This window comes from Schistocerca serialis, chromosome 3 (assembly GCF_023864345.2).
Source record: "Schistocerca serialis cubense isolate TAMUIC-IGC-003099 chromosome 3, iqSchSeri2.2, whole genome shotgun sequence".
NCBI classification, from domain to species: domain Eukaryota; kingdom Metazoa; phylum Arthropoda; class Insecta; order Orthoptera; family Acrididae; genus Schistocerca; species Schistocerca serialis.
The window spans coordinates 392,575,843-392,602,608 of record NC_064640.1 but is presented as its reverse complement, the minus strand read 5'-3'; the positions used below and the strand labels follow the sequence as shown (position 1 = coordinate 392,602,608).

General features: G+C 41.1%; 1 protein-coding gene across 1 annotated transcript in view; it reads left to right on the top strand.

The window, feature by feature from the left end:
• LOC126470243 (pre-mRNA-splicing factor 38B-like) overlaps positions 1 to 26,766 on the top strand; it is an 88,040-nt gene that overhangs the window by 25,904 nt on the left and 35,370 nt on the right. Inside the window, 4 exon segments of the mRNA XM_050097952.1 lie at positions 2,699 to 2,863; positions 18,489 to 18,557; positions 18,560 to 18,612; positions 25,040 to 25,191. Coding sequence (XP_049953909.1) covers positions 2,699 to 2,863; positions 18,489 to 18,557; positions 18,560 to 18,612; positions 25,040 to 25,191 — 439 coding nt within the window.

Genomic DNA, 26,766 nt, shown 5'->3' with positions numbered 1-26,766 from the left:
TGTTGCTGACACTCGATGTGATGTACGTTGGGAACGAAAGATGGTATGTATGCTACTAGTTCTATGCACCCAATGACAGTGACGGCAAATGATATGTTTGGAAGCAAATGCCATTGTAACATTCTCACATTAGTTTAAAAGCAAAATCCAATATGTATTCAGATAGAAACAGCTGTATTCTCAGATCCCACCGTAACCACAACCTTAGAAATCACAACATATTCAGAATAGCCGAATATTTGTCACAGTAAATATATAAATTTCACAGCTGTGTCGTTGGGGTGAAGATGATTAAAAATAGTGATACCACAGGTGATACAGTTAGAAAGCAGAAAATGTAGAAAAGAAAATGGTCCGCAAATTAATATAAATCATTTCATTTTGTTCATTTTATTTTTCCATGTTTTATTAAAATGTAGAGAACTAATAAATTACATAAATTTAGAATAGGTTTAATGTTAACTTTTTAGGCAGATACTTTGTCAATAAAACAGTTTGTAATTTTGATTAGTCAGAATATGTTAAAAATAAATTTTTCTCAAGAAGCCTCTTGGAAAAGAAGAAGAAGAATGGGGTCATTTTATAATCAGGGTCGTTTTATGCTTGAATAAATATGGTAAATAAGTACTGTCAAACTTCCCTTTTGCCAGAGTTCTCAATAATTTTAGAAAAAGTAATACACAGTCGGCTTCTTAAATGTCTGACAACAAATGATATGTTATCAGAGTGACAGTTGGAATTTCTAAAGGGTTCTGATATTGAGAAGGCCATCTCCATATACAGCTAGAATGTACTTCCAGAATGAAATTTTCATTCTGCAGTGTAGTGTGTGCTGATATGAAACCTCCTGGCAGATTGAAACAGTGTGCCAGACAGACCGAGACTCAACTCAGGACCCTTGTGTTTCATGGGCAGGTGCTCTGCCAACTGAGCTACCCAAGCCTGGCTCATGACCTGGCCTCCTGCAGCAAAGCTTCTGTGAAGTTTGGAAGGTAGGAGATGAGGTACTGATGGATTTAAATGTGTGAGGCTGGATCGTGAGTCAGGCTTGGGTAGCTCAGTTGTTAGAACACTTGCCCACAAAAGGCAAAGGCCCCGAGTTTGAGTCTCGCTCCAGCACACAGTTTTAATCTACCAGGAAGTCTCATAGAATGTACTTAATTTGTTATTAGACAGTAAATTACAGGCCACTGGTATATTTTGTGATCTGTGAAATGTATCTGGTGTGCAAATCACAATCTCCTCTTGAGTAAATTAGAATAGTACAGTATAATAGGACATGCTGCAAGATGATTCAAACCTTACACCTCTGATGGGAAACAAAGGATGTCATTACAAAATAGATGTGTATTAAGCTATCAGGCATCCTCCAACTGGGAACTAATCACTTGTGGTGTCCAACAAGGTTCCATCTTAGGGCCCCGTACTTTTACTTGTGTATATCAGTGAGCTTTCATCTGCAACATTACATAATGTCAAGTTTGTTTTGTCTGCAGATGAAACATACATTGCATTAAATAGCAAATCACATACAATATTGGTTAACGAAATTTTCATGAACGTTAATAAATGGTTCCTAACCAGTTCTTTGTCACTAAACTTTGAACACACAACATGCATTTTAGAACTTGGAAGAGGTTTCCTGCCAGTATTTGCCTAAAATATTATGAAAAACCAATAGAAAAAGTTGACAGTGTCAAATTCTTGGGATTACAACTTGATGATAAATTCTACAGGGAGGAGCATACCACAGAACTGCCAAGGCACCTAAACAAATCTCTGTTATGTTGTCAGACTTAAGTGGCATAAAAATAAAAAAAGCTCGCGTAACGTGCTTACTTTCATTCAATAGGGTCATATGGGATTATTTTTTTATGGAGTATCTCATCAAGCCAAGCTTAAGTTTTCCACATCCAAAAACGAATAATAAGAATTGTTTGTGGTGTGAACTCAAATATGTTCTGCTGAGGCCTGATTGGGGAATTATTGCTTTCCAATATATTAATTTGTTAATGAAATTTGCCATTAGAAATATCTGTTTTTCAAACCAACAGCTCAATACATGGAATCAATACTAGGAATAAGAATAATCTTCACAAAGATTTGAAGTCATTTCCTTTAGTCCAGAAAGGCATCCATTATTCAGCAACACATTTCAGTAGCTTGTCAGCAGCCATAAAAAGTTGAACTACTAATAAATTCTAAGAGGAGCCTAAATGATTTATAGGTTGACAACACTCTAGTTCATTGACAAATTGCAAGTAGATATGACATGCATACGATGACTCTGACACTTTTCTGAAACAAGCGTTGCTATCTGAATAGAGGCATAATGGCCCAAAAGTGGTTGCAGCAATAAAATAAAGCTTTTTAAAAGTATCTTCGAGTGGTTGTGAACTCCTTCAACAGTCTTACAAGTTTTGTGTGTTTTTCTTATTGTGTAGCTAAAGTGTGAGAGAGTGTACATTCGGGGAATAGAAGGACTTTTATGTAGAACTGAAGATAATATGTTGGTTGATTTTACACATCATCCAACATATCTATTGGAACAATTTAACACTATTAAACACCTGAAACAAACATATTTCCTCCCACATGAAATGAATACTTTGCAAATGGCTCTAATATTTTGGACTGGTAATATTTCATTGGTACAGTGTTGAGTTTTGGAACTAAGACATGGAAATTTTCTTTTCAGACACCAACTGGCTTGATCGGAGCCCTGGCCAAGAAGAAGAGAAAAAGACACATGCGCAGAAACTAGAAAAGAAAAATAACATTTTACCATTGTGGGGGAATGAGCGGACCATGAATCTTAACCCATTGATTTTGACAAACATCCAGTCATCTCATTACTTCAAGGGTAGCTATTGTAATGACTTAGAATAATTCTGTAATACTAACTTGATGGCCAGTGTACATGGAAATGACATTTTATAGGGTGTTTTTTTAAACGAGGGAATCACTCATCTGATGATGAATTTACCTGTAATGAAAAAACACTGCTGCATTGAGAAATGTTAATATGAGTTTTTGTAAGAAAATGAAGCAAATATAAGTACTTTTAGAGAGAGAGAGAGAGGGGTAGGTTTTTCAGCACTTCAGATAGATGTAATGTTTCAACCGGTAGAAATTTGGGATCAGGGGTCGGGATATAGTATTCACAGCACTGTATTAATGTTATCCCTTTCAAGTCTTCATTATTGGAGGAGGGTAGTGTGCACACGTTGTGTGCAAATTAACAGTGTAGTGTAAAACTGAAAGAAAAACATTCTATCCCAATCAACCATTGTTAGTTACGAGATTGAGGAAACACATATCCAAGCTCTAGTTGGGTACCACCAATTATCTGCAAAAATGTCAGACACTGTTAGAACGACAGTGGAATATTTTGTATCAATGGATAATGGAGGCTTCATTCACCACATTGTAATAAAGGTGTAACCCTCAATTAAAGAAAGAAAGAAAAAACTAAAGCCTCAATGTAAGTGGCATGCAGAGGAGATGTGTATGCCTTCAGCAGAAAATCGGGGTACTCTACTTTGTCAGGGGTGCCTGCTAAAGTTCATTTATTTCAAGCTGACCCAGTCATGCACACATTATTTCTCTGTTTGCTTGTTATAAAATATAAATTGTATAAGTCAAATACACACATACAGTGTTGAATACAAGTCTTCAACCATATTGAAATGTAGACCATAATAGCAGGAATTGAATGCATACAATACTTGTTCACTTTTTTTTTTCAATTTGTGAAAAGTGACAAGGCAGTCTTGAGTAGTAGCTTCTTATTTACATTGAAGTTAAGAGAAAATGCAGGAGCTCTAGAACATGATTAAAATCTTTTAAATAATGCTCTATTTAAGAAACAGCAACATGAAAGTAAGCCAATCCATCTCCGAAAGTGTTAAAATACCAAATGATTACTTGCCGTGGCAATGGGAATGCGCATTTAGCTGTCTGTGTAGTAGTGTGTCTGTGAATAGGTTTACTGTTGCTAGAAAAAGAGCTAGTACTTGAAAGCTAGTGTGAATGCTGTTTTCTGTTATGTGTTTCTGTTGTCCACGCGTGATCTGCTGTAGGTGATTGGCTGCCCTTCCCTTATGTTGTGTCCATCCAGAAATTTCCATTATTGTTATACATATGATTACTAACTTTGTGTGAGCCAGGATGTTGTGGGCAACAAGACCCATTGTGGGCACAGGTATTAAAGACATGTATAGTAAATGGATAGGAAAGGGAAACTGTTACATGTGTTAAAGCAATGTTGGCCACAGCATGCCAAACTACATGCGAGTACGATGTGAGGGACGAGGTTTGGCTTTACTTGGTACTTTTTGGAAGTACTTGGTAAAACACAAAATTTCGTTTAGCATTGTGGTGCAGGATTTTTCAGTTGGCACGACTTTCTTCAGTTTGGCAGACTTGGGGGAGTCTTCGCTATTTGTTTGTGGCGTAAAAGTAGTTCACAGGTCCAGTGGCTTTTTCCACGAAAAGAGGCAGTCTAGCAATCTATCATAACAAGCCTTTAAATATGAATGGGAATGACAGAGGAAAAGGAGAATAATTTTCAATATCTATTACGCAATACACAGTCACGTTATAAATGGGTATCACAGTTTGCTGTGGAACAGCATTACTACATCATGTAGAAAGAGTTTAAAGATTTAGCTGACGATTACTGAGAAAAAATGTTCAACAATTGGCAGATGGGATTCATTGTTCTGTATATCAAGTAGCATTCTGTGCTAAATTTGCAGGCATGGAACACGTGACAAAATTGGTGATACAAATGGTAAATTTTCTGAAGTCACATATATTATCCCGTGTCAGTTGCAACACCTTTCAGTCTAATTGAAAGAAGAGTATGGAGACTCTATTGGTTACTGCAAAGTACATTGGTTAAGTCAAGTGTCAAGCCCAGAATGATTTTTCGATTTAAAACCCACTGTTGTTGAATTTATAAAGGAAAAATGAGCCCATGAATGAAAATTAAAACAAGAATGGATTGAAGACCTTGCATTTTAAGTGGTCTTAACTGCACACTGTGCATGGTAAGAGAGAGCAATATAAGAAACAACTTATTTCTAATTTGATGATATGTTTAAAAAGAAAATTGCATTATGTAAGGGACAAATTGTGACAAAAAACATTGTCCATTCCTTTGTCTCATTGGCATTAAAGAAATCACGAGGTTTGAAGAAATCATTTTTCCCCTGAAAGAATTAAATGTATACCTTTCTAAAGTTTTTACTGCCAATCTGTTTTCAAAACCATTTGTCATTTCAGTTGCAAGTGCCCCTGAACATGTGGATATGCACATGGAAGTGAACAATCCGCAATGTTAGTTCCAACTAGAAGACAAATTCTTTTACATTAAACCTGTCCTGGAGGTGTACATTGTCTACCTCGGGAAGAGTTTCCATGCCTCTATAATAGGAAATGTGATATCAATTTTTCAATCAGTATTTGCGCGCGAAAGGTTTCTTTTCTGTTGTGAAAATAAATAGGCCACAATTAGGTGGCAGCCTGACTTGAGAAGATCTGTTAAATTCTGTCTCTGTACATATGCTGATGTTCTGTAACACATAAAAATTATATTACGCCTCCAGTGTACCAAAAATAATTAAATAACAACAAAAGTATGTTTTGTTTGTGATACTTGCTGTTGAGAAATATGAAATGGGAAACCAAGTCGTATATAGTGTGTCTGCATTCGCATTTAAATATGGAACATTTGCAGTTTCCCCCTCTCCCCCCCTTGTCACACTCAAGCAGAGTGGTGTGGCAGTGGAGGAAGTGTACAGCTAGGGCACTGATAAGGAGCTGGTGTTTAGAATTGTGGTTCCAGTATTGGTGGCAGACAATCTGAAAGTGGGACCTTAAATGTCGCATCGAATACCATTCATTAGCAATCCTTTACATTGTAGCTCTGTGCGCTGGGTGCAGCCAAAATATTCTTGCTCGTAAGAGATGGCAGTGACTACTATCAGTTTCAGTACTGAGTATAGCAAGTGGACGCTATCTTCTGGGAAAATTTGGTTTCACTTGTAATTGCCTTCCTGGGGCATTTGGTCTCAGGCTTCTCAGAGCAAAACAAAGTGTATTCACATGACTCAGATTGAGTGTGTGTTTGCTTTGTTGGGCAAATGGTGACTTGCCTACCTCAGCAGTGTAATAGTTCTGCAGTGGTAAGTAGAGCATGAGACTTCTTGTCGATGATACAAATAATATTTCATATACCCGTAAAGGCACAAATTTCCAAGATATTGAGTGGGCATTGATGCGAAGAACTCAAATTGACGATCTTCACAGGTCAGTGGAATCTGTATATATATTCTCAACCTGGTTCCTACTTGTGTTCTGGTTATGTTGGTCAGAAGGTAATAAAATGGTAATGATTCCTCCTCCATTGCTGCTAATGATTCTAATGGGATTGGTAACTTTACTCGAATTCTGCATAGACCTGCCAGAGGCTGTCTTGGTTGCAAAAGTACTAGGGTCAAATGCCCATGGATTGCATGGAGGGGTGCTTCCAGCAGTTTTGAAACTTTGATACTAGAGAAAGTACTACTTTCAGCAAGAGTGAAAAAAACCTCATGATGGTCAGCTGTGTTTTGACAGTTTACAAGTGGTCCTTGAAAACTTCTAAGTTATGACTTTCTGTGTCTGCTTACTCTCGGATGTGTATCATGAGGATGGCAGCCATGGTGATGGGTATTGTTCTCCATGTCTTGGTCTAGGCTGGCCAATTGCGTGCTGCATATTTCAAGCATCTCCTGATTTCCTTCCACATCTACCTGTGCCTGTTTCAACCCTATATTTATGTCCTCAGCATCTTCTGTGTCGGCAGTGCCGAATACTGTCTTTAGGATTCTGCCACCTGCATTTACCCAGACCCTTTTTTACTAAAATCACAAAACAATTCTGAGGTTTGGCGCAGCTGCTCCTGTAAACGTTCAAAAGCTAATTGTAATAGATGATATTCACTTTCAGTAGCATTTAGTCTTGCCCTGCCTTGCATCATGGTTTGTAATTTCTCAAAAGTATCCTCAAGGTGCTGAACTTAGTTTCTACTGTTCATACATCAAAATCCAGGCTTAATGTCCAATGGTGCTCAGAAGTCACTATGTCTGGGTGCTGCATAAAAATTACCCCACCACTCAAAGGTCATACCTTGATACCTTCTGCCATTCTGGATTTGCCCCACAGGCTCAGGAGCACCATGACCAGGAATTTTCTGGCTCTCATGTTTTCCTTGGTTTTGCATTTGGCAGCCGGAACTGATACAGCTATCTTCTGCTCTCTGTAAATTGGTGCTGGGTTAGGCTCTGTCCACACCCTATGAGAAGAGGAAATTCCCTGTCAGCCTACTTGCCCACCTCACATTCAAAAAGTGTCGTCAGATTCTTCTTTATTGACTAAATTGCCATATGAAACATTTGTTATCCCTTCCTCCTTCTCAGGGGTCTCGCACCTCTTTTATGAGTACATGCTTAGCCACTACAGGGCCTCAGCCCTTCCAGCCCTATGGCTCTTTCTGTGCTGAAAGTCTATCCTCCTACCATTCTTTTTTCCTCTCTGCCTTTCCATTGGATGGTCTTCTTTGTGCCGATTTTCATGGATGTGGTTTGTGATTTTGGACACTCATTTTCCTCCCTTCCAGCATGCTACCAATTTTGATATTTAACCATATGGTCTCCTTGTTAGGTTTGACATGCTGCGCATTTTCCAATTTTTACAGAGGTGCAGTGAAGGTCACAGAGTGTGGTGTATAATCCACGTTTTGTGCCTTTCTCTCTTTGCGCCCTTCGTTTCTTGCAAAATTACTATTCCAAAAACCCAGCATTGTATTCATTCTGTTGGGGTTGGGTTATCAAGTTCAAGCATGGTGGTTGTCCCTGACCATACAGGGATCACACTGTTGTATCCTGAGCTAGAAATTCCCCAAACAAGCAATGGAGTTCCTGCCTGTCATGGCTGGAAAGGGGGGGGGGGGGGGGCTCCAAGCAACATTTTACTGGCCAGATAACCTTTTCTGTGGCTAGGTGGCACCCATGGAGAGAGCCCCTGTTCAAAGTGAATTAAAGTTTCTTCTACTAGTGGTCACAAGGACTCAGCCCCATGACACTACCTTCCTTGGCTGTGCTGTGAGGAGAGAGACAATCCAGGCATTGTAGTGCGAAGCACTGCACCCCATACCCGTAATGTACTCATACTAATGGGTATACTTTACTGCAACAAAACTCTTATTGAAAAGATTGAAGACAAATTTGCGGAAATTGAGTCTTTGGGAAAAATGAGAAATAGTTCATTATTAATTAAAACTTCCTCTGCTGCCAAGACTTCAGCTCTTCAGGCACTGCCCCACACAAACTAAACATGATCCAAGGAATCATTGTCCACAGAGGACTTACACTCCAAACAGCAAATAGATCAGGAGCTCCGGACTAATCTCCGGTGGTGAGGCATGCATTATATCGATCATGTCAAAAACGTCCCAAGGATATTGTACGGATACAGGCACTTTTATCATGGCCTTTTGAAGTGAATGTCGTCACAGAGAAAGCTAGTCATGGTGTACAGGTACGATGCGAAACTGTTATGTTCCACAACCTATGAGGTGCTTCAGATGTTTACATGTTGAACACACGTCATCCCGCTGTATGGCAAACCCAAAATGCAGCAACTATGGGCAGTCACTCCATGAAGGTAGTTGTGAACATCCACCTTTGTATATAAACTGCATGGAACATCACCCTCGACATTTGCCAATTTTCAGGAAAGAGCACACGACCCAGGAATACAAATTTATTGACTACCTGTCATATATTGATGCATGGAAGAAATATGAACGCCTCAATCCTGTGTGTATGACAGTCAATTATGCCAAAATCACAACCATTGCATCCTCCCCCCTGCACCTCTACCCTCCCCAAACCAGATGTCCATCCTAATCTCTCATGGGACTTTCTTCAGGAACCATTTCCCATTTCCAGCCAGAAAGTGTTTTCCTTCTTCGATGTCTACCGGTAACAGGGCTCCCTCTCAGGATCCCTCTCGCCGGCCGTCCCGGACCGGGGGCCAGCATCAAACAGTGGCTGAAGGAGCCATGGCCTGTGGATCCTCGAGCTGTCCATTCCTTATGTGTCCCCACGCTCAATGCGAATAACCCCTTGAGCAAAAGAAAAAGGTGCTGTATCCCTCCACACAGTCAGAATCTGAGCTGCTGTTTGTGGATGTGGTTCCATCCCCCCTGCTGACAGACAGTACCGATCTTGCAGAGTGACTGGTCCCCCTGGCCCTTGATGCCTAAACTGGCCACCAGTAATGCGATCATTGAGTGGATCTATAATGGACACTACTGTCACTTGCCAGAAATACACCTCCTTACTCCCTCTTGCTTTCAAAGAAACACACTTCACTGATACCATTCTCCAGTGCACCTTGGTTATCATGCATTGTGTTAGAACCATGCTGATCCCAAGAGGCAGCTTGAGGAGTCTCTATTTTTAGAATGAGATTTTCACTCTGCAGCGGAGTGTGCGCTGATATGAAACTTCCTGGCAGATTAAAACTGTGCGCCCGACCGAGACTCGAACTCGGGACCTTTGCCTTTCGCAGACAAGTGCTCTACCAACTGAGCTACCGAAGCACGACTCACGCCCGGTACTCACAGCTTTACTTCTGCCAGTACCTCGTCTCCTACCTTCCAAACTTTACAGAAGCTCTCCTGCGAACCTTGCAGAACTAGCACTCCTGAAAGAGAGGATATTGCGGAGACATGGCTTAGCCACAGCCTGGGGGATGTTTCCAGAATGAGATTTTCACTCTGTAGCGGAGTGTGCGCTGATATGAAACTTCCTGGCAGATTAAAACTGTTGTGGACTGACAAGACAGCCAGTCCACAGTGACGGGTAACCAAAAGGCACTCGCTTAGACTCACGCAGGCTGGCGTGAAGTCTGGAGCAATGACGGAAATTATAGTAGCCAAAAATAATACATAGCTTCTGGAATACTTAACTTTAATTCGTAATTGTAGAACATCACCCTTGATGATACAGAAGTATTATAGCAATTGAATACGGCGCCTTGCTAGGTCGTAGCAATTGACTTAGCTGAAGGCTATGCTAACTATCTTCTCAGCACATGAGAGAGTCTTCGTCAGTGTCTGTTGCTAGCTACGTTGGCTGTACAACTGGGCGAGTGCTAGTAAGTCTCTCTAGATCTGCCGTGTGGCGGCGCTCGGTCTGCAATTACTGACAGTGGCGACATGCAGGTCCGTCGTATACTAGCGGACCGCGACCGATTTAAAAGGCTACCACCTAGCAAGTGTGGTGTCTGGCGGTGACACCACAAAAACTGTGTGCCCGACCGAGACTCGAACTCGGGACCTTTGCCTTTCGCGGGCAAGTGCTCTACCAACTGAGCTACCGAAGCACGACTCATGCCCGGTACTCACAGCTTTACTTCTGCCAGTACCTCGTCTCCTACCTTCCAAACTTTACAGAAGCTCTCCTGCGAACCTTGCAGAACTAGCACTCCTGAAAGAAAGGATATTGCGGAGACATGGCTTAGCCACAGCCTGGGGGATTTTTCCAGAATGAGATTTTCGCTCTGCAGCGGAGTGTGCGCTGATATGAAACTTCCTGGCAGATTAAAACTGTGTGCCCGACCGAGACTCGAACTCGGGACCTTTGCGTTTCATGGGCAAGTGCTCTACCAACTGAGCTACCGAAGCACGACTCACGCCCGGTACTCACAGCTTCGGTAGCTCAGTTGGTAGAGCACTTGCCCGCGAAAGGCAAAGGTCCCGAGTTCGAGTCTCAGTCAGGCACACAGTTTTAATATGCCAGGAAGTTTCATATCAGCGCACACTCCGCTGCAGAGTGAAAATCTCATTCTGGAAACATCCCCCAGGCTGTGGCTAAGCCATGTCTCCGCAATATCCTTTCTTTCAGGAGTGCTAGTTCTGCAAGGTTCGCAGGAGAGCTTCTGTAAAGTTTGGAAGGTAGGAGACGAGGTACTGGCAGAAATAAAGCTTTGAGTACCGGGCGTGAGTCGTGCTTCGGTAGCTCAGTTGGTAGAGCACTAGCCCGCGAAAGACAAAGGTCCCGAGTTCGAGTCTCGGTCGGGCACACAGTTTTAATCTACCAGGAAGTTTCAGTCTATATTTTGTTTCATATGGGTTGAGGATTTTCTCTGCACGTGAACTGGGTGTTTTCCTCCTCATTTCATCATCATCATTCGTGACAGTGTCTAGAGTATACTGTGGAAAAAAGGGGGGGGGGGGACTGTTCAAAAATTGTGGCTTTGTACGGGAGTCCATTAATCCATACACATTTACATTGATTTTTATGATGCTGTCCACTAAACCCTCTATCGAGTCTCCTTGCTTCTGTGTTACATCATTAAGTCATTTGCGATAATGCCGCAAGGTGTTTTTCCTGTAATCATCCAGTAACCCTTCCTGAGAGTCCATTTCTCATTGCACATCACATACAGGGCTATTACAAATGATTGAAGTGATTTCATAAATTCACTGTAGCTCCATTCATTGACATATGGTCACGACACACTACAGATACATAGAAAAACTCATAAAGTTTTGTTCGGCTGAAGCCGCACTTCAGGTTTCTGCCGCCAAAGCGCTCGAGAGTGCAGTGAGACAAAATGGCGACAGGAGCCGAGAAAGCGTATGTCGTGCTTGAAATGCACTCACATCAGTCAGTCATAACAGTGCAACGACACTTCAGGATGAAGTTCAACAAAGATCCACCAACTGCTAACTCCATTCGGCGTTAGTATGCGCAGTTTAAAGCTTCTGGATGCCTCTGTAAGGGGAAATCAATGGGTCGGCCTGCAGTGAGCGAAGAAACGGTTGAACGCGTGCGGGCAAGTTTCACGCGTAGCCCGCGGAGGTCTACGAATAAAGCAAGCAGGGAGCTAAACGTACCACAGCCGACGGTTTGGAAAATCTTACGGAAAAGGCTAAAGCAGAAGCCTTACCGTTTACAATTGCTACAAGCCCTGACACCCGATGACAAAGTCAAACGCTTTGAATTTTCGGCGCAGTTGCAACAGCTCATGGAAGAGGATGCGTTCAGTGCGAAACTTGTTTTCAGTGATGAAGCAACATTTTTTCTTAATGGTGAAGTGAACAGACACAATGTGCAAACCTGGGCGGTAGGAATCCTCACGCATTCGTGCAGCAAATTCGCAATTCACCAAAAGTTAACGTGTTTTGTGCAATCTCACGGTTTAAAGTGTACGGCCCCTTTTTCTTCTGCGAAAAAAACGTTACAGGACACGTGTATCTGGACATGCTGGAAAATTGGCTCATGCCACAACTGGAGACCGACTGCGCCGACTTCATCTTTCAAGAGGATGGTGCTCCACCGCACTTCCATCATGATGTTCGGCATTTCTTAAACAGGAGATTGGAAAACCGATGGATCGGTCGTGGTGGAGATCATGATCAGCAATTCATGTCATGGCCTCCATGCTCTCCCGACTTAACCCCATGCGATTTCTTTCTGTGGGGTTATGTGAAAGATTCAGTGTTTAAACCTCCTCTACCAAGAAACGTGCCAGAACCGCAGGCTCGCATCAACGATGCTTTCGAACTCATTGATGGGGACATGCTGCGCCGAGTGTGGGAGGAACTTGATTATCGGCTTGACGTCTGCCGAATCACTAAAGGGGCACATATCGAACATTTGTGAATGCCTAAAAAAACTTTTTGAGTTTTTGTATGTGTGTGCAAAGCATTGTGAAAATATCTCAAATAATAAAGTTATTGTAGAGCTGTGAAATCGCTTCAATCATTTGTAGTAACCCTGTACATTCTGACACCTCCTAATAGTCTCAAGCAAGCTATACTTAACAAATGTCCATAACTGCAATTCCTTAATTTCGCAGTTGTATGCAAACTGTCCACGAAGACAAAAATGTCTTTCCCAGATTTACCATAAAATGGAGCCACCAGTGAACCTGTACCAGCATTGAGGATAGGTAAAGATACTCCTGAAGATGACCCTTCACTTCTTTCACCCTTCAGACGATCCAGTTTCCTTCTCAAAGTGTCATTGTTAGCTCTGACAGTAGCTACCTTATTTAGTAGATGCTGAATAGTCTCTTGGGTTATTGCTTTCTCAGTAACATACATTTTGCTCAGTACTACCACCTCAAGCATATAGTGTATGCAAATAGGAAGGAAAGGACAAACACAACAAGAGAGGCCAGTACTTACTTGAAAACTTGTGCTGAACGCCACTGCTGCTGCACCTCATCCTCTTTGAAGTTCCATTGGGTGACGATTTCCAGCTCCGGCAGATATTCAAACACCAACATTGTAAGGAGTAATCTTTAGGATGGGAGTGGGCGAGTGGTACTCTGCTGGTAGTTGGCGACGGAGTGGGCAAAGAAGGCAGCTGATCCATTGATAGAACACTTTATTGTCAGACACAGACAGATGTGGTTCAAAATATTTGAAACAGACAGACTGCAGACGATGAGAGGTGATCCTCGCATATCAGTACAGATGTACTGACACAGATGTTCCCCATGAGCTGTAGCGACGATCCAGCTACCACAGCACAATGGCAGATGGTGCTGACGACTGCCAGGTGGCGGCACGGCAGGAGGTGACATCTGCGTGCTCAGGTCAGACACTTGAGCAGCGTTAATCGGTTCATGACATTGCAGAGGCAGTGTCAAAGATCCGGCAACAACTGACACAGGCCATGTGTCATTGGATGGGTCAGCTGTGACAACATGGCAGCAGGCTTATCCTGGTGATTTAAATCCCATTTCCACATGCTGACAGTTTCGGAAAGCCACTGTGTCAAAGTTGCATCAAGACGCGTGGAGTGAGGTCGATGGCCTGGTATGGCATAACTGGTGGGCCGGTGGTTATGCGGTTGACATGCAGAAGAGTCATCTGCAGAAGCAGTGTCTCTGCTAATGCTACTGAGCTGGTAGGGCATTGGCCAGTGGACACTGGCCTGGTTTTGCTGCTGGGCTGCTGTCCCAGCTTGCCGGTGTCTGTGCTGTTACAGTGGGATGCCTACAGTGATGATGTGTGATACATTGCCATGTCCACATTTGTGTTTTCAGTGACTCTTTAGAAGCAGCCACACTTGGTGCCTTGCCATACATGAATGTTTTAATTTATAGTATTGGACATCACGACCCCTTTTCAGTGTATACTTTTACTGTGTCAAATATTGGAGATATGACTGAAAGCTTGAAAACTGTCACTGAATTTACTGAGAGATCTGATCTTGAACCTTTTCCTCCTGCCAGCAAATACCATTTTAAAGAACCATGCAACTGGTACTACACTCCTGGAAATGGAAAAAAGAACACATTGACATCGGTGTGTCAGACCCACCATACTTGCTCCAGACACTGCGAGAGGGCTGTACAAGAAATGATCACACGCACGGCACAGCGGACACACCAGGAACCGCGGTGTTGGCCGTCGAATGGCGCTAGCTGCGCAGCATTTGTGCACCGCCGCCGTCAGTGTCAGCCAGTTTGCCGTGCCATACGGAGCTCCATCGCAGTCTTTAACACTGGTAGCATGCCGCGACAGCGTGGACGTGAACCGTATGCGCAGTTGACGGACTTTGAGCGAGGGCGTATAGTGGGCATGCGGGAGGCCGGGTGGACGTACCGCCGAATTGCTCAACACGTGGGGCGTGAGGTCTCCACAGTACATCGATGTTGTCGCCAGTGGTCGGCGGAAGATGCACGTGCCCGTCTACCTGGGACCGGACCGCAGCGACGCACGGATGCACGCCAAGACCGTAGGATCCTACGCAGTGCCGTAGGGGACCGCACCGCCACTTCCCAGCAAATTAGGGACACTGTTGCTCCTGGGGTATCGGCGAGGACCATTCGCAACCGTCTCCGTGAAGCTGGGCTACGGTCCCGCACACCGTTAGGCCGTCTTCCGCTCACGCCCCAACATCGTGCAGCCCGCCTCCAGTGGTGTCGCGACAGGCGTGAATGGAGGGACGAATGGAGACGTGTCGTCTTCAGCGATGAGAGTCGCTTCTGCCTTGGTGCCAATGATGGTCGTATGCGTGTTTGGCGCCGTGCAGGTGAGCGCCACAATCAGGACTGCATACGACCGTGGCACACAGGGCCAACACCCGGCATCATGGTGTGGGGAGCGATCTCCTACACTGGCCGTACACCACTGGTGATCGTCGAGGGGACACTGAATAGTGCACGGTACATCCAAACCGTCATCGAACCCATTGTTCTACCATTCCTAGACCGGCAAGGGAACTTGCTGTTCCAACAGGACAATGCACGTCCGCATGTATCCCGTGCCACCCAACGTGCTCTAGAAGGTGTAAGTCAACTATCCTGGCCAGCAAGATCTCCGGATCTGTCCCCCATTGAGCATGTTTGGGACTGGATGAAGCGTCGTCTCACGCGGTCTGCACGTCCAGCACGAACGCTGGTCCATCTGAGGTGCCAGGTGGAAATGGCATGGCAAGCCGTTCCACAGGACTACATCCAGCATCTCTACGATCGTCTCCATGGGAGAATAGCCGCCTGCATTGCTGCGAAAGGTGGATATACACTGTACTAGTGCCGACATTGTGCATGCTCTGTTGCCTGTGTCTATGTGCCTGTGGTTCTGTCAGTGTGATCATGTGATGTATTTGACCCCAGGAATGTGTCAATAAAGTTTCCCCTTCCTGGGACAATGAATTCACGGTGTTCTTATTTCAATTTCCAGGAGTGTATAAGCCACACATTGTAGGCTTTTATTTTTTTTCTTCTGTAATGTTGATAATTAATTTGTCAATAATGCTAATATGCAAAAGAGAATGATCTATTACTGCAAGAAATGAATTGTGTCTCACTTTTCACCAGCTTCATACACATATATGAGTAGATCCTTCTGTCTCCCCCTAGCTTATAGAACAGTCCAACGATGTTCGCTTTCTGCTGCAACATGTTTTGTGAGAGCACTTCACTTTTATCATTGGAAATTTTCTCGACATTAAGATATCAAATTTTTATATCGAAGATATCCCTACCAAGTTTCAGTGTCCTGCTGACCAAGCAATAACACATCCAGACTATACTTTCAAGGAATGTGAGGACAAGCTCTCTGGGGCTCTATCTTAATTGGTTCCAATTTCACCTTTTTGCTAACTGAAATAATACTTGAAAAGGGCTACAGGCTGCTGCATTCATCTGTCACAACCTTTTTTATTACTGTGTTGGCACTGAGAACATTGTTAGTGTATTAATTATAGTTATATATGTTAAAAATGTTGACAAGTGAACAGAGATTCAGGATCATAACTTTATTAATTAATGTTCATCCATTTTGGGAAAACATCCCCCCCCCCCCATCCTCTCCTCCTCCCCCTCCTCCTCTTCCTCCTCCGTCTTCACTCGTGAGCTTAACAGATTGCACAATGTTGACACTACAAATATACAAGTGCTGGGCTAACATGCACGTACAGTGTTGGCAGCTCTTGTGTTGCTTGCTGATGTTGGAAATTCACTGACATTGGTCATTAGCCAGTCCAGTCATAGTATAAATTAGCCATTGTTAATCACTGAATCCAATGGTTTCTTTTAACAGAAGACACAGATTCATTACATTTGAATTCAATGTGGGTAGTGTCAGAATCAGTTTTATTGGTCTGATAGTTAGAAATTTTAAATTTGCTTGCTGATCTTCATATTTATTTTCTGAGGGGGGGGGGGGGGGGGGGGGGGAGAAAACAGGAAAAAAAAACTAAATGCAATGGCACGCTGACCTATAGCAGAGCCTTAGGCTTATGTTAGGTTGGAAATGTTACAATTTGATTGACAGTTGGCAAAATCAATGAATGTGAGTGGAAAGAAACTAAATGTACTGACTGTGAGACCTTTAGCATAGCCTGAGACCTGGGTTAGGTTTTAATGTGACAGTTTGGCTGAAAGCTTGTGAATCGAATGGATCTCAACACAGAAATATGATTGCCATAACTGATCTGTAGTTTAACCCAAGTTCTTCATTGTATTAACCAACTTGTATGTCTTATTTCGATTTCCCCTCGATTTCCCCCCCTCCCCCCCCCCCAACTCTGTGACAATGTGATTAGATTTTAACATAATAGAACAACCATAGAAAATTGTGAACAACCATTCAGATCTGCCAATAATCAACTCTCAATTTGTTATATTCAGTTTCCATCGTTCATCATGTGAGTTGTTGCCAACCTATTCTACGCAACAGCGGCTGACCCCATAAGTGCTCTTTTATCCAAATGATAGTAGTAGTAGCTTGATATAGTAAATGGCTAGCTTGAAGTGCAGAATAATATGTAGCCAAATGACTACCAGTGTGTTCCACATTTATATAACCAAACTGTCATTGTGTCACCTGATTGGCAAAGAGCCCCCACAATCACAAAGTGTGTCTGTGAGGTAATAAAGTGACAGATGTATGTTGGTGAAGGGATGTACCCCACCTTGCTTTTCCTATTGTCTTCAAAATACTTCAAAGGCTGTTGTTGTGCTCTTTAATTATCCTCATTTGTAGGAACGTCATTGTAAAAGACCAGTAATCCAATACATCGACATATCTGTGTGGTTTACCTATGCTAATGTTGTGGTAATGAGATTACCAAGCACGATCCAAAAGAGTATGCTATATAATGTATAAATACTTGTGAAACGTTACCAGTAAGTAATTTTTTGCCCACATTTGTGAATTGATTGAATTTAAATACTGAGATTTCCCAGCAGATTAAAACTGTGTGCAGATCTGGACTCAAATCTGGGAACTTAGCCTTTCACAGGCAACTGCTGTTCCAGCTGAGCTATCAAAGCAAAGCACAGCTCACAACATGGCCACACAGCTTTACTTCTGCCAGTAACCTTGTCTCCTACCTTCCAAACTACACAGAAGTTGTTCTACATACCTTGTGGGATGGCCATTCTTTGAAGAATGGATACTGCAAAGATGGGGTTTAGCCACAGCCTGGGAGATTGTTTCCAGAATGAATTTTCTGCCAGCAGCAGAGTTTTTGCTGATTGCAATTTCATCACATAAGAAATTTGGAAAGTAGAAGACGAGGTACAAGCAGAAGTAACGTTGTGTGTGCAGTATGTGTGCCATGCTTGGATAGCTCAGTCAGTAGAGCACTTGACTGTGAAAGGCAAAGGTCTCACTGTTGAGTCCTGGTCTGACACTGGTTTTAATCTGCCAGCAAATTTCAAATCTCTCCACACTCCACTTCAGGGTGAAAATCCATTCTGAATTTCAATAGTGTTTCTTTTTGTATTAAGCTGGTATTACTAATATAATTGTCTAAGGCATTTTGCAACAGTAAACAAACAACTAACCAAACTAAACAGTGACGGTTTTCATGCTGTTTATTATTTTTTATGTTTATTTTACTTGTTAAGCTTTTACATTGGTTAAAATTTTGGATTTATTTTAATTTCATTGTTGATTTCAGTCAATCTATATGAACTCAAAACATATCATGAGGTCATTGATGAAATTTATTACAAGGTTACCCATCTAGAGCATGGGAGAAAGGTAGCAGGAAAACAGCTGGCCAGACTGGAATGTGTGGCGGAGTGAGTATATCTTCAATTGCTCCAAGTATGGAACATTGTGTGATGTTCATGTTTTGTTTACTTTACTTTATGTTATTTACCAATTAGTAGAGAAATTGAGTCTTCGATGAGCATGTAACAAGAATGAAAACTTCGACGTTTCACACTATACACACCAACAACCATCTGTCCGATGGAGCATACAACATGATTCATCTGAAAAGGCCACCTTTTGCCACTAGTCCCAATTGTGGTATTGATGTGCCTTTGTCACTGATGAACAGCAGTGAGTTAGGGTGCATGAGCCGGGCACCTGCTGCGGAGGCCTGTACACAGCAACATTCACTTACAGTCATTGAGGAGACACTGTTGGTATCACCATGGTTCATCTGGGTGGCTAGTTGCTCAACAGTTGAACATCTGTTGCTGGTACACATCTCTGCAATTTTTGTTCACCCCTGTCATCTATGACTCCTGGTGCACCACAGTTGCCTCAGTATTGGTTTTGGATTGCGCCATGTACTTTAAACCACAACGGCATGCAAACAGTTTACAAACTTGGCATTTTGAAAATGCTTCCGCCCTTGCCCGAAAGCCAGTGATCATGTTCATTTGGCATCAGATAATTGCTCCATTTCTGCTTTACGATGATTCCACTTTCTTCTGCATCCCCCTGATGCTCTTTATGTACCATCCACTGCTAATGCTGCCTCCTACCGTCCGTGAAGGGTTGTTGCACGTTAATGTCGAACACAGACAGTTGTCACATTAATGTGACTAGACCGCATAAAAATAAATAAATAAAATGTGATTGTAGAGTGGACATGTAAACAAATTTATTCATAAGAGTTCATAGAACAGTGTCAGAAAAAACATTAATAAAAATGTAATCGTCCTCTCTGTAGTGAAGATAAGAAAAATTGAAAGTACGTTGCGTATATACTGGGCATTACAATCAGAATTCCTAGAATTTCGAACAGAGACAAAATAAGCTTTAATACCTCATATGATCTGATGATTTATTACTTACAGGGTGTATACGACCCGGACAACGAGGAAATCAGGGAAAAACCCGGGAATTTTCTCATCCGGGAGAAACGGGAAAAACCCGGGAATTTTTCGGATCCCGGGAATTTTTCATTGTCTTAGCTTTCAGTTAAATTTTTGTAATTTTTACTTTTAAGAATTGATTCTCTAGCAAAGAATGTTACTGTATCCTGCTACTGGAGAATGATACTGCAGCAATAAAATATAAACGAGACGAAGAAAGCCGGCCGGAGTGGCCGAGTGGTTAAAGGCGCTACAGTCTGGAACTGCACGACCGGTACGGTCGCAGGTTCGAATCCTGCCTCGGGCATGGATTGTGTCTGATGTCCTTAGGTTAGTTAGGTTTAAGTAGTTCTAAGTTCTAGGGGACTTATGACCACAGCAGTTGAGTCCCATAGTGCTCAGAGCCATTTCGAGAGGAAAAATAAAATAAACTTTAGTGGCAAAAGAAATGCGCAATTTACAACAACAAAACACCGTGCATGCACAAGCGTTTGCAAATAGAAAAAATTTGTCAAAGGCCGTAGGGCGAAGACTGTGTATTTCTTCGTAACAATAAACTACGTGCAATGAGCATGTTGTCACAACTGTTCACATTAAGTTCGTTTCACCAGTTGCCAGTGGGCTGTTGCACATGCTGTAATGGATCTGGGAGATGTTATTTTTGTACCGTATTTGTCGATACCGAATTGTAAATGTTTTCTTATATTTTTGTCAGAATTTATTATAATTTGTCTTATTATATGTTAATTTACTTCTGTTTTTGAGAGAAAAAGCATATTGATTACTATTAGAAAATATATCGAAGAATAGGAAAGAGACTGATTACAAGTGGAAACTTGTGAATTGTGTAAAATATCTTTGACGTTGGAGTCGTCTTTGACTATAGTCAGTCGGCAGCTAACTCTTGGTGTGTGTTGACGGAAGAACAATGTGAAGGTCGCAGTCATAAATAATTTTGAATTATGTTACTATTATTTTTGTATTAACTAAAAAGAAGGAACTACATTTGAAGAAACTGTATTTGAAACACCAAAATGAGAGAAACACGTTGAACCACGTCATTTCTGCAGCTGACATATATGCATTGTGGAATCATGCTTAGACAACTGAAGCCAAGACTAATATCGCCTTGCAAACGTCTAACGGAAAAAGTACTGTCACAAAATATGGCAAATTTAAGTAAATCAAAAATAGTGACCATATTTTCAACTTGTATCTTAGCCGGGAAGCCATATTTCAATGCGCAGTTGACTCGCGTAGAAGCAGTACCTTCTCCCGCTTCCCGCTACTTGAAGTTTGGCTGTTAGCTGTATCGGCAGTAGCAGCAGGCATCCAGATGCAGACGAGAAAAATTTTTCTCGCGCACCCTAGCTGCCAGATTCGTGCATGCACAGAGTTGCCTGAGTTGTAGTGGGGAGGGGGTTAATCTCCATGTGACCTGTGTTTACGTTAAGTGATTTCGCTGCTTCTCTTCGTGTACAGCTCCCACATCAAATGAAAACAAAATGGATTTCTGTGGCCAGGAACTATCAAGTGAATTAAAATACATTCACAAAATTAGGGAGGGCAAAAATATATTATTAGTTTCAGTTTTCTGATATTATTTTATTTCCAAGTTAGTAGCAGTCAAACATTAATCACCTTGCAGAACAATGAATTTATTTTTGCAAGTTTGCTAAAGAAATTTGGCTTTATTAATCTTTCCGCTGAGGCAATCATTTTATTTGAAATGAAGTATTTCATTCTACAGTATTGGCTAGTTCCAACTGTTTGCTTAATTTCAAGTGCAATTCCAAGTGCACGTTATCATCTTCTGCCATGTATGGCATTATGCCATAATAAAGAACCAAAAATGAGATCGTAGAGTACTGGTACTCCAAGAAAATTTACATCCCAAAATCCACACTGAAAAGCTTAATAACAGATGGGACCTACTTCATTGTGAATCTGTAAAAAGACAATTTGTACTTCAAGCAGAATTATGCATTTTAGTATGGTTTACAAAATTCTGGTGCTCTTTGGAGTATCCTCTGATGCCCTGTTTCTTTTATGGTGTAATGTAAGCTCTCCTAGTGCCTTATACACACGAACATGCGGGCTTCCTACACCACTGCAGTTGCACACGCTCAATAATCCCTGTTTTCTGGCGCTCTCTGGCAACTGATAAATCGAACCTATTTCTAACAGTCTCTGGATAGTATTGCGAACGGTGGTTAGAAAAGCGTTACTTTCAAAGTAAATTTATTTTTACGCAAGATGAATTATGTTACGTGTGAGAAAGTGGGATGGAGTTCTAAATCACAGAGCGTTTGCAACTGAACAGTTTGAGGACCAGACACTTATAAGAATTTCAAGCCGAGACATTTATGTCATAATTTTAAATTTACTGACACATTTGTGTGATGTATCTTAATGTATAACACACACAAAAAAAGATCAATATTACATGTGAAAGCTTAGCTTCTGTTGTAGCGTGTTAATCTGAGAGACCAATATTATATGCGAAAGCTTAGCTTTTCTTGTAGATATATGGTACTGTGTACATTAATGTAAACCGTTAACTTTTCCTCTTGTGTGTTCGCGCTATGTAACCAGTGATCTTGCTATTGGCTGACTATAACACATGTCCTATGCTCTGAATAGCTGCTGTCATCGGGTGGCGAGATCTCGTGGCTTGAGATATGACTGGCTTACAAAAGGACATCGCAACCTTGGTTTCAACGCTCCGGAAACTAACGCATTGTGTTTGGTGCAATTCAAATTTATACTTTCGTAATACGAAAATATGCAGCGTATATGTTGCTGCAAATCAAAGGTCTCTCCAAAACTTCTCTCCCCCATCTTTTCTTTCTTTCTTTTTTTTCCCCTCTCCAAATAACTATTACAATCTTTGTTCTTCTGAATCTGCATAATCTATTCATCTCTTGGTCTCCCTCTATGATTTTTACCTCCCCCACCCCCAACCCTCACGCCCGCCCGCCCACCCACCCGCCCGCGCGCCGCCCACCCCCTCACACTCACTCACTCTACCCTCCCACACTAAACTGGTGATCCCTTGATGTCTCATAATGTGTCCTAAAAGCTGATCCCATCTTTTAAGTCAAGTTGTGACACAAATTTCTTGTCTTCCCAGTTCTGTTCAGTACCTCCTCATTAGTTACATGATCTGGCCTTCAAATCTTCAGCATTCTTCTATATTACCTCATTTCAAAAGCCTCTGTTCTCATAGGCAATTCAAAATTGAAAAGAACCAGTAGTAAAAATTATACTGTGCCAATTAGAAGAGAACGAGTAAAATTTTGTACATTTATTCTCATATGTAATGCTGAATTCGATGTGCACTTAAATCATTTAGAATCAGTCTCATAAAATTCCTGATCTGTGCATGGTTCAGTATCTTTGTTACTGCAGTATTAATAATGCTTTCGTCTATTGCAAGTGCAATGACACCATTGCACCTCCCATAATATTCTTCCAGTTGTTGAACCTTCTTGCAGTACCCTTCCCACTTATGAGCACTTACTGACAGAAGAGACTCACTTGCAGTCTTTGACAATTTGACTTTGGGCATGGCACCTGAAATTTTACACTCCCCAAACAACCATTTTACTTTTTCCCATGCCAGTTTTATCACACTCATATCACAATTTTTGTGTGTTAAGCAGACAACAGTGAGGCCTTTTTCTTTTGCAATTTCATCAATTACTACCTTTTTCTTTTCAGTAGGTCTGTATTGTTGAACTATAGGAAAGAGAGCCTGCTTACTCATGCTCTCATTACAGACAACACACATCTTCTGCAGCCATTCCAACATCCTCACTTTAGTATCAGACTGTGTGAGCATTTTGTCCACTTGTCTGTTATGGTATGGAGTATTGTCCATCACAATGACTGACTTAGAAGGAAGGCTTGGGACAACCATATTTGGTAACCACCTTTCATGGATTTAGCCCAGAATTTTAGTTGTACCTTCTCGATCCAACACTTTCAATAATAAATATTTTTAAAGGATGTTCCTTATCCCATAACACTGACATCATCATCATTCTGCCAACATTTACCAACTGTCATACTGCTGTCCATCCAAGTTTCATCCAAAGATAGAATGTTTCTGTGGGTGCTGTCCTAATATATTTGATTATTTTCTACAATGGAACACGAGTGTCAGTTAATAATGTCTCTATGCTCTTGCAGTAAAGACATCTTTCCATGTGAATCCCAAGGACAACAAATATTCTGCAGCCGATCTTTTCCTCGAGTATTGCTCAAAGTTTCTGCAGACTGTGAGTAATCTTCTGCACCAAGTAGAAATTTTCAATTGTTTGTCTCAAGACACCACTGTCAAAGTTATCCAACTGGATTTTGCCCTAGTAAGCTACGGTCTCGGTGGAAGAGAATTTTAAAAACTGTCAGAGAGGAGGACTGTATTCTATGCAGAATCTATAGTTGCGAATAATAATGAGGTGTCCCCAGGGGAAAGATTGACTTTTTTAAACCACCTAAACTGTAGTTTAGGGTACAGTACCAGGCATCACACTATGCAACAATAATTAATTGAATAAAAATAATGAAGATAGTCATTTCTATTACAAGGCAAAAAGAAATTGACATGTGGCAGGACTCGTGCCAGCTACCTTCCGCATATCAGCCAAGTATTTTAACTACTAATTTATATGGAGGTTTCTAAAAAGTCGACTCTCATATTGCTTCTTTAAACATCTACTAAATGAAAAAAATTATTTTACACACACAGACAAAATGACCACTTTAAAGTAATTCAGACCAGGGGAAGGAATTTAAAAGCACTGTTGAACTAAAAAATTTGAACTGAAATTTACCTCTTTTTTCCTGGAAGTGTCTGGTGAGTTCCCAGAATTATCTTTACAAAATCTATTAATTCTTTTCATAGAACTGAAGCTTGCCACTGTGTATGTCACTGTTCATTTTGTTAGCTGAGAGAGAGAGAGTGTCGCAGCTCTGTATTTTTGCTCTCCCGATCGCAATATTCAGCGACATTATTAAATGGTTTTCTTGTTCCACTCCATAATGTACTATCCTTGCTCTTCTTCAAGGAGTTTGAAGGAGTATCTGACATTGCCCGTGATGGGCCAGAACTGCTGCATCACTCATCAAGGAATGTATTGCTTTAATACACAACATAACAGTCACTTCACAAAGGCTACGTACACAATGTTCTGTGTTAGATACCTGAGTTTGCTAGTAGTTGGATGCAAAACATGAAAGGGTCATAGTTTCTCAACTTCTATCTACTTACGATTAGAAGGCCTTCGTTCTTCTCATTGTAAAAAAAGTGTATCTCAAGAGTACTATAAATCACCATTGTTTCAGTAAATTATTTATTAAATAGTAAAATGACGTTAAGTCTGTGTTTTAATAGGTTCGTGGAGTTGGTGCAGGTGGTATTGTCTCAACAGCTTATTGTTTGCTATATAAGCTGTTTACGCTAAAGTTAACAAGGAAACAAGTGAATGGTCTCTTAACCCATCCAGATTCACCTTATATTCGAGGCCTGGGGTTTATGTACATAAGGTAAGTTTCATTTTCTTTAGGAAATGTGGCCAAATAGTTTTATTTTGTGGAATTACTTAATTAACAAGCAATTTATATAATCACAAACAAATGTGTCGGCACAGTACGTTTTTTTGTATGCAAAATATTTCTCCTTATCAACTTGATATGTAGCTTTCACATTCTTATTGTAGCTAATATTAAATTGAAGAGTAATTAACAGCCGCACATAGCCATTGGGCCTTACTACAAAATGTGTTAAATAGTGGAGAGTTAATATCGCTCAATTCTCCCTCCCTCATCCTTTTCCTTCCGGAAGTCCACTTGCCTGTACCTCTAATTTCTCCAGAATTGTGATTCTAACCAAGCTTGTACCAATACTTAATGTACATTTTCATTTTTTTACACAACATAAAAAAATTTGACCCTGTCCCCTTCACTCCCTGCAAAGAAAATGAAAATGTTGCATGATATAAAGGTATTAAATGTTTATTTTGTGTGTGATTGAATAGTATGTAAGATGGGCACGCAAAGCTCTGAACTGATGGACTCAATGGGAACACAAATATAGCATATACAGAGTGAATACACAAAATGAAGTGTGTATGAAAGCTGTTTGGAAAATCTTGGCAGAACGTAAGCTGTAGGTAACTGTAAGAGCAAATGTAATACTCAAAATGGGATAATATTTTAGCAAAATCATTACATTGCCATATCCAAATAGTGTAACTTACGTCTGCTTGTGGTCAATGTACCCAAGTGCATTTCACTTCAATACTGATAGCAACATTGTATTCTCTTGTAGTTTTTTATGTGAAGTTTAAGTGCAAAGAAGTTTTATCTTTGAAAGAGACATGTTTGGGTTAATTTTCTTTGGATTTGTTGTGATGATTTCTCGGTTACTCCTGTGCCAGGGTACTACTTTGCACAAGATGAGGGTCAACTCATCACTCACATTCTTTTCAAAACAGTGGATCTATAATGGTTTACTTATTTGTTTCATAAAACGAAGTAGATAGACAGTACATCATGCTGCTGTGAAGGAAGCAGCTAATACTGTTGATTGTTGCTATCATGGAGATGCTGCTGAGATAAGTTTTCTCATACAGGCTTTAGCATAGATACAGTAGATATTTTTTAACGGCTAACTCTCAAACATTCCACACATCACAGTCATGGTATTTGAATGTGTGTTCATGGAGAAGTTACATCTAGAGGGAAAAAGTTTATTCTCCAGATAAAAATTACAGTTTTGCACATTGCAATATACACAACTTTTGAATACTTCCTGAGCATATTTATCTGAAATGCAACTATGCAGTTGCAATGAAATTGGTATGCAGGTGATATCAATCTCATACCCACACACCCTTTACTGTTGTCACCCTCAGCTGTAGATCTTTAGCTAGCCACTGACAACTTTAGTGCAATTGTACATTTAACATATAATATAGTTTAAAACTAACAAAAGCTACTTTCCTCACTTAACAGAAATTACCCAAAACCACTGCTTTTTGTTGTATTTTATTTTTCTGGTTAAATTTTCAGATATGTTGATCATATTATTTTTGATATTTTAATCAAGTGGATCTCCTA